This window comes from Sapajus apella, unplaced genomic scaffold (assembly GCF_009761245.1).
Source record: "Sapajus apella isolate SASKATOON/1434 unplaced genomic scaffold, GSC_monkey_1.0 scaffold1140, whole genome shotgun sequence".
Classification (NCBI taxonomy): Eukaryota; Metazoa; Chordata; class Mammalia; order Primates; family Cebidae; genus Sapajus; species Sapajus apella.
The window spans coordinates 10,871-19,200 of record NW_022438066.1 but is presented as its reverse complement, the minus strand read 5'-3'; the positions used below and the strand labels follow the sequence as shown (position 1 = coordinate 19,200).

The 8,330-nt window shown below is 47.6% G+C and overlaps 1 protein-coding gene and 1 long non-coding RNA gene across 2 annotated transcripts; one reads left to right on the top strand and one right to left on the bottom strand.

The window, feature by feature from the left end:
* Window positions 1-84: 84 nt before the first annotated feature.
* On the top strand, window positions 85-5,142 carry LOC116546621 (beta-microseminoprotein A1-like; the record flags this gene model as incomplete). The annotated part of the gene is made up of 3 exons (XM_032272812.1): window positions 85-208; window positions 1,116-1,221; window positions 4,900-5,142. Coding segments are annotated over 3 exons (360 nt in total), but the record flags the coding sequence as incomplete, so codon positions are not given.
* Window positions 5,143-7,016: 1,874 nt separating this feature from the next.
* LOC116546620 lies at window positions 7,017-8,121 on the bottom strand. Its single transcript, XR_004266784.1, has 2 exons — window positions 8,063-8,121; window positions 7,017-7,205 (listed from the first exon to the last, which is right to left on the bottom strand). It is a non-coding gene; the product is annotated as an uncharacterized LOC116546620 (long non-coding RNA).
* Window positions 8,122-8,330: the final 209 nt, after the last annotated feature.

The window sequence follows — 8,330 nt, the reverse complement described above, 5'->3', positions numbered from 1 at the left end:
ACCTCTACCAGAGCCCAGCAGAGGTCCTGGTACACAGCACTCAGTAAAGGGTTATCCTCTGAATTAATTCATTCTTCACCCTGACCCTTCTTCACATTACAGAACGTTCTCCTGGGCGGTCTTGTGATCTTTGCCACCTTTGTGACTTTATGCAATGCATCATGCTATTTCATACCCAATAAGGTAGTTCCAGGAGAGACAATCAAAGGTAAGTCTTGACTTTTCAGTATTTATTATGTTATTGCAGCCTGGCAGATGGACCTGTCTGCAGATAAAAACCTTTGTGTTTGTTGTTGTTGTTTGTTTGAGACAGTCTCGCCTTGTCTCCCAGGCTAGAGTCAGTGGTGAGATCTCGGTACACTGCAAACTCCTCCTCCTGGGTTCCAGCGATTCTCCCACCTCAGGCTCTGAAGTAGCTGGGACTGCAGGTGCCTGTCACCAGGAGCAGCTAATTTTTGTATTTTTGGTAAAGACGGGGCTTCGTCATGATGGCCAGGCTGGCTTCGAACTCTTGACCTTGGGTGATACACTCGCCTCGGCTTCCCAAACTGTTGAAATTTTAGACGTAGGCCACTGTACCTGGCCTCACTTTAGGAGGCTTCTAAGACTACAGCGGCCTGGGCCCTGCACCCAGGGATAGGCTCCACTGTTCTAGGGTAGGGCTGAGACATGGAAGATGTTTTTCAAGTACCCAAGATGTTTCACATGTGCACCCAAGGTTGAAAACCACTGATGCAAAGCAAAGGGAAGTGTAGAAGTGAGATATTTATTGAGAGATAATCCAGCAAGAAAAACCTTGTTCCCAAGTACCCCTAGGCTCCTATGGCTAACTCATTCAAGAAAAGGGCCTTATTTTTTTCTTGAAATACCTGTTCTGAAATAAAAGTCAGAAAGATGTAAGCTTTCTATAAGAAAACGTTATCAGTAGCGTGAACTGAACTGTACTGGAATTAGCCATGGGTGAATCCAAGAGCACCATTCTTTGATATCTTTAAAAGCAATGAGCTTCTCCCTCTCTGTGAAGGGTACAGATAGCAGGGGCCGGACTCAGTGTCCTGATAGGCCTTATTCTCATTGTATGACTTGCACTGATGATGTCATGTGTATGGTTTTAGAATGCACGGATCTCAACGGAAACAATCACCCAATAAACTCGAGGTGGCGGACTGACAACTGTGAGAGATGTGGTTGTGGCGAAAAACGAATTTCATGTTGCTCTCTGTAAGTCTCATCAGAATCTGCTGGGGAAGGGCTAGGAATCTGAATTTTAGCAGGTGTCTTGAGAGTCTCATGAGGACACCGTGAGTAGAGAAGCAAGCACTTGACTTAGATCAGAACACCTGAGTCCTACCGAACTTGAAGTGTCTGGAGAGTTCCAGCCACATTTATTGAGCAGGACCTATGCTAGGTGCCTAATGGAACAAGAGGAATTGGACTGGGAGTTGGCTGGCTGCTCAGAGGAGACTCCCAGGCATCACATTGGTCAGGCCACTGGGTTTTATAGCTAAGCCTTGATTTTGTGGCTCCAGAGATTTGACATTGTCTTTATAGCAAGCGTTGATGTGACTCTGGTGGAGTGTGATTGTATCACAGCCAGGTGAAGTACTGGTGACTGGTCCCTTCCTAAGATAGGAGCACGGCTCCCTGGTGGCTAAGGCATCCATGTCTCCCAGATTTGGCATCCCTGACCTCTTCTAGGATTTTCCACTGTAGGCTTGGATTCTTGTGGGCCTGGTGCGGAAAAGGGCCAGGCTGCTCCTTGCAGGGAATAGGGAAGAACCTCAATATTGGAGTCAGAGTAACTTGTGTCTGAATCTTCATTCCCTTGTGTACTAGCTGTGTGACCCTGAGTAAGTTTCTGAATGTCTCTGAGCCTCTGTTTCCTCACAATATAATCAGGGATAATTAAGTGGCTATGAGAATTAAATGAGATACTGCATATACATTCTTTAACCCAACAAACACTTAAAGCCTTCTCTGTGCCAATTCCGTGTCCTGCAAGCCTGGGGCAGTAACCGACACCTGGTCAGGTTTAGGGTGCCCTTTCCTTTCTTCTGACATGTTGCATGTTCCACTTAGCACACTGCTCCACACGGGGGAAATGAACCACCCCTTCTTCCCTGGAATTGCCTCACTTCCTACCAAGTTTGTTTTTCTCATGAACTTTTTTCTCCTCCATGGAAAAATACAGACTTTGATTAGCTTTTTCTGGAAGCAGTTTTTGGACCCACTGCACCCTCTACGGGACACTGCCCAGATCTCAAGGTGCTTGGTGGCAGTGGAGCCTGAGGCTGGGGGCCCAGGCAGAGGCTCCCTGGCAGGGCGTGGGAGATGTCCTGGCCTCCACGCTGCCCGGGCTTAGCCCAGGGTTGGCTCCCTGACTTGGGTGAGGAAAAGGGAGTGGGAGACAAAAGGCCAAGGCCATCCGACCACTGGCTCTGGACAGCTGCACACCTGATGTTGACAGTTTCTCCTCCCCCTCTCTCTCTGCTGCTTCACCTACAGAGCTAAGTCTGGTTTGAACTGAAATAAGCATCCAGTAATATGCCCTTTGCCTTACCAGCTTGTACTTGTACACAGGCAACAGTGATTCACCATTTCACTTCCTACCATGAATAAAAGAATTTCATCTCTTTGGCCAGCCATGGTGGCTCACACCTGTAATCCCAGCACTTTGGGAGGCTGAGCTGGGTGAATGACCTGAGGTCAGGATTCCAAACCTGCCTGACCGACATGGAGAAACCACGTCTCTACTAAAAATACAAAATTGGTCAGGCATGGTGGCACATGACTATAAACCCAGCTACTCAGGAGGCTGAGGCAGGAGAATCACTTGAACCCGGAAGGTGGAGACTGCAGTGAGCCCAGATTGCACCATTGCACTTCAGCCTGGGCAGCAAGAGCGAAACTCAGTCTCAAAAAAGAAAAAAAAAAAAAAAAGAAAAGAAAGGAAAGAAAAGAAAGAATTGTATCTCTTCAACAAACACCACTTTATTTTTAACTTTTATTAATTGTGGTAAAATGTATACTACATAAAATGTGCCAGTTTAACCATTTTAAAACATAGAATTCAGTGGCATTAAATACATTCACAGTATTGTGCAACCATAAACCCTACTTGCAAAACTTTTTAATGAGGCCAACCTGAAGCTATATCCAGTAAACAGTAACTTAGAGACCCCCTTCCACAAAACCCCTGGTAACCTCAAATCTACTTTCTATCTCTGTGAATTTGCCTAGTCTAGATATTTCATATAAATAGAATCACATCGTGTTTGTCTTTTTGTGTCTGGCCTACTTCACTCAGCATGTTGTCAAGATTCATATATGTTGTAGGAAGTTATCAGTACTTGCTTCCTGTTTCTGCCGGAATAATATTCCATGGCATGGCTAGACCACACTTTGCTTATCCATTTATTTGTTGATGAACACTTGAGTTGCTTCCACCTGTTGGCTAAAGTAAGTAATGTTGTTCTGAACATTGTCAATATACAAACATTGGCATATAACGTTTGAGTCTCTGCTTTGAATTCTTTTGGGATATGCCTAGGAGTAGCTTGCTGGGTCATATGGTAATTTTTTGTTGAACTTATGGAGGATCTGCCAAGCTGTTTTCCACAGCAGCTGCACCATTTTGCATTCCTACCAGCCAACAATCACATTTAAACATGCAAGGTTTTAAATATTTCCCCCAATTTTCTAAGTAAAATATATGAATTATAGAACCATTGGAAAGTATAAGAGAAAAAAGAAGAAAAACCTACTCACAATCCTGACTGCTTAAAGGTAATAACTGTTAACATTCTATCATATTTATTTATTTGTATTAAAAAATTGAGACAGGGTCTCACTATGTTGCCAGGCTGGTCTCAAACCCCTGGGCTCAAACTGTCCTCTCACTTCAGCCTCCTGAGTAGCTGGGATTACATGTATGTGCCACCATGCCTGGGCTTCTATCATAATTTCTTTATGTCTCTTTTCTACATTTCTTTTCTTGCACATAGTGAATATCAAATTTTATATCACAATTCTGTGGGCTGATTTTTTCACTTAATGTTCTAGCATTGGGCTAGGCATGGTGGCTCACGCCTGTCATACTAGCACTTCGGGAGGTCAAGGAGAGGGTGGATCATTTGAGGTCAGGAGTTCAAGACCAGCCTGGCCAACATGGTGAGACCCCCCATCTCTACTAAAAATATAAAAATTACCTGGGCGTAGTGACACGTGCCTGTAATCCCAGCTATTCAGGAGGCTGAAGCAGGAGAATCACTTAAACCTGGGAGACAGAGGCTGCAGTGAGCTGGGATCGCATAAATAAATATTCTAGAAGTAGTACAATCTCATCTCATCAGAACTCTTCAAAAATATTTGTATGTATTGCAGCTCAATTAAAGGTGGTCTCTGACTTTTAACAGCTTCTCCCGGGGCTCCATGACACTGGCCTGGAGTGACTCTTTGCTACGGTTCATTGAGAGAGCTCCTGTGTTAACAAGCCTCCAAGCCAGGGCTGGGCCAACTGTTCCCTTTCCACATTCTAGCAACAATATGCTGGCCACTTCCTGAACAGGGAGGGTGGGTGGAGCCAGGCTGGAACAAGCTGCCTAGCTCCAGAGTAGCCAGACTTGCCCCTGCCTGTCAGCACCTACCGCTGACCTGTGCCTGCAGGATGGAATGTAGGGGTGGGCTGTGTGGCTCCATGGTACAAACTGGTCCATGTTCTTGAAGGCCACACTCTGGGGCTGCCAGCCAAAGGGTGCCCTTAAGTTGGTTAAGTCACCCCAGACAGCTGGAGCATGGGTGGCTTCCTGAGCAGAGCTGGGACTTGTGCGGGGGGGGCGGGGGGCGGGGTGCTGTGGGTCCTTTCTCTTCTAACAGGCTCTGGTTTTGTCTCAATGACAGTGTTGTTATACCTGTGAGTTATGACAGAGAGAAGTGCCAGAAAATCTTTAAGAAGGAGAGCTGCAAGTATACTGTGGTGGAGAAGAAGGACCCAAATAAGACCTGTGATGTCAGTGGATGGATACTGTAACATGCGTCTTGTAGGCACAGGGCTCCCAGGCCAGGCCTCGTTCTCTGACCTCTAATAGTCTATGATGGTGTAGCCCTGCCTATCAGTAAAAGATTTTTGAGCAAACACTTGAATATGTGTGTACTTTTAATTTATAACTTAAGTATGCATTAATTTAATACACATTATAAAGCATACAAAACATTTAAAAAGGGAGACAAAAATACATTTGAATAAAAGTTCTATTTTTCCTAAACTCTGTAACAGGTCATTGTGCAACCCTTACTCGGGGGACCGCTGCCACTCTTGCTGTTTGTGATGTCTGCACTCTGCTGCCCATGTCCTGCTGGCTGGTAAATGTTTTAAAAAATGTGTGTCTTCAAGCTGAAATTAGATCCCTTCTTTTCTTTAAGCTACTCCTGTTTATCCCTCCTTCCTCTTCATCAGGAAGTGTCTTCTATGATGTGCCCCCCACATTCCTCTGTGTTTGCCTGAGCTGAAAGCAGGTTAGAACAAGACAGCCTGAATAAGTGCCCCCAAGGCCACATGCAGGCTGAGGGGAATTCAAGGCCAGGGGTCTGCCTTGCTGATGGAGAGTGGCCTGGGAGCAAGGCCTCAGCATCAGTTATCTCTGGCTATGCACAGAGCACCCAAAACTTAATGGCTTAAAACAATGACAACATCAATTCTCTTTTGACCGTTTCTGTGATAGAGAATATTTGTTCACTCAGCAGGCCTGTACTGAGCACCTGGGCCCAGCAGTGCACTGGACCTGAGGGTACAGCAGTGAACCAGAGAGATCTCAGGAGAGAACCCTGCTCTCCTGGGTCTTGGAGTCAGCTGTGTGTACGTGACAGATCAGAAATGCGCAAACAGTCATCTGTTGAACAATCAGTGGGCAACTGATAAACAACTTTATTTTCCCTTGTCCCCCATCTGTTTAAACATGCTATGTGGGCCAGTTGAGCAATCTAGACAGGTCCCTTAGCTTTGTTGGTCACCTTCAGATAATTTAAAACAGTGGTCTCAGTTACATTTTGAGTTATATGAAGTTTCATTCAAGGGGCTGCATCTGAACTGAGAGGGAATGGGGCACAGGAGCGTTAAGGGCTCCTTCTGCCTGAGGTCATGTTCTAGGCTGACTTCCTCTGAGACTTTTGTGGGCCTCTCTCTCCACAGCTTCCCTTCCACTCACAGCCTATGATTGTTGTCTTAGCTTCTGCATCAGAATCTACTTTCCTGTTGTTTTGTAATGAGGTTGCCTTGCCCCCTGTAGGAGTCACTCTTGGGTGTGATTCATAAAACCCTGCTATGATCTTCTTTGCTGGGGAGTGTGGGGAAGCAGCTGTCAACCGAGTATGGAGGACCTCTGTTGAAACTGAGACAGAAAGAAGTACCATTTTAACATCTGGTCAGAAGTAAATAATGTGGGTTATAATTTGGGCTCTAGGCTGGACATGGTGACTTACGCTTGTAATCTCACATGAGGTGAGAGGATCGCTTGTGCCCAGTATGAGAGCAGTCTGAGCAATATAGCAAGACCTGTCTCCACAAATTTTTCTGTTGTTGTTTGAGACAGAGTCTCAGTTTATCGCCAGGCGCCAGGCTGGAGTGCAGTGGCATAATCTCGGCTCACTGCAACCTCCGCCTCCTGGGTTCAAGCAATTCTCCTGCCGCAGCCTCTCGAGTAGCTGCGACTACAGGCACACGCCATGACGCCCAGCTAATTTTTTGTATTTTTAGTAGAGTCGGGTTTCACTGTGGTACCCAGGATATTCTAGCTCTCCTGACCTCAAGCGTGAGCCCCCGCAGCCGGCATATTTACTCAATCTTTCGAAAAAAAAATGTGGCAAATGTATAATCATGCATCATAACGCCTTTTGTGTCTTACGATGTTCGCTTTTGTATCTAAATGTTCAAGCTAAATAATATCTACTTTGTGAGGACCTCGGAATCACTTGGGATGGTCTTCCGCATGGAATTTGCCTTTAGAAAAAAAAAAGTTTCCTTCATTTAATTTGATTTATTCACGGAGGGCGAAAGTACACCGTGCAAGGGCGGGACGGAGTGTGCGCCTGCGCTCTGCGCCTTCTACAGGGCAGTCAAAGGCTTCTGGGGGATCACAGCGGAGATCTCGCGAGAGTGTTAGACGGATGGCGTCAGCCGCCGCCTCCAGCCTGAATGCTCCTTTTGACAACTACTAAAACCAAGGGACACTGAAAATCACTAACAAAGCTCATCAAAAGAGTGGCAGTGAGCTAATGCTATGGTGGCTCCCCCTGTAATCCCAGCACTTTGGGAGGCTGAGGTGGGGTGATCGCTAGAGGCCAGGAGCTGGAGACCCATCTGGACAACATAGGAAGACCCACATCTCTACTAAAAGCAAATAAATCAGGTGTGGTGGAGCCCACCTATAGTCCCAGCTACTCAGGTGGCTGAGGTAGGAGATCACCTGAGCCCCGGAGGATGCAGTGAGCTAAGATCGAGCCACCTGCATCCCAGCCTGGGCGACAGGGCAAAACCCTGTCTCTTTTTAAAAGTCCTCTTTGGTTGTCAGTCTACAGAGATCACAAAGCAAGGGTTAGATAACCAGCCACCACTCTTATTCAAAAATCCTATTCATTTAGGACTTTGGAATTACAGTTTTGAGGGAGCTTTTTGGGCCCCCGACATGAAGAATCTCACTAAAGGATATCCACAAACTGGCTTGTCTCCCGCCCCACTCAGTCCAGGTCCCAACAAGAATCGCCTCGCTAGTGCCGGAGCAATCCCTCAGCGTGGCGGAAACGGATCTCCCCTCTGGATGGAGCTGAGCGGCACTGCCAGAATCTCCAAGGAATGGAAGCCGCGTCTGGGCCGCGGTCCGGGTCCGCCCCTCTCCCCGGTTGCCGGGGGCTGCCAGGCTGGCATTCTCCAGGGCTATGAGGGGCGTGTGCTCCTAAGAGGGCAGGCAACCTGACAGCCTGGGTGCAGGGGCAGTCGCGGCCCGGTCCTTCCGTGCGCAGGCCGAGCGTCACCCCTGCCGCCCTCGCGTCCCCGGGGCCCGTCTCTCACGCCCGTGCGGCCATCAGCGACCAGCTCTGGCTGCTTCTGCGGATCTCCTCCACCGACCATGGCCGCTCCCACATGGGCTCGGATGCCGGCGCCCACTCCTGGTCTGTGGTCATCCGGTTCATCTGCAGCGAAAAAAAAGAGGAGACAGGCTGAGCCTGAGGGCAGCAGGGACAGTGGCCCCAACCCAGGCTGTTCCCTCTGAGACCAAGCTTGCCGCCCTCACCATCCCAGCCTCCCCAGGGTGGTTTTGAACTCCTGACCTCAGGTG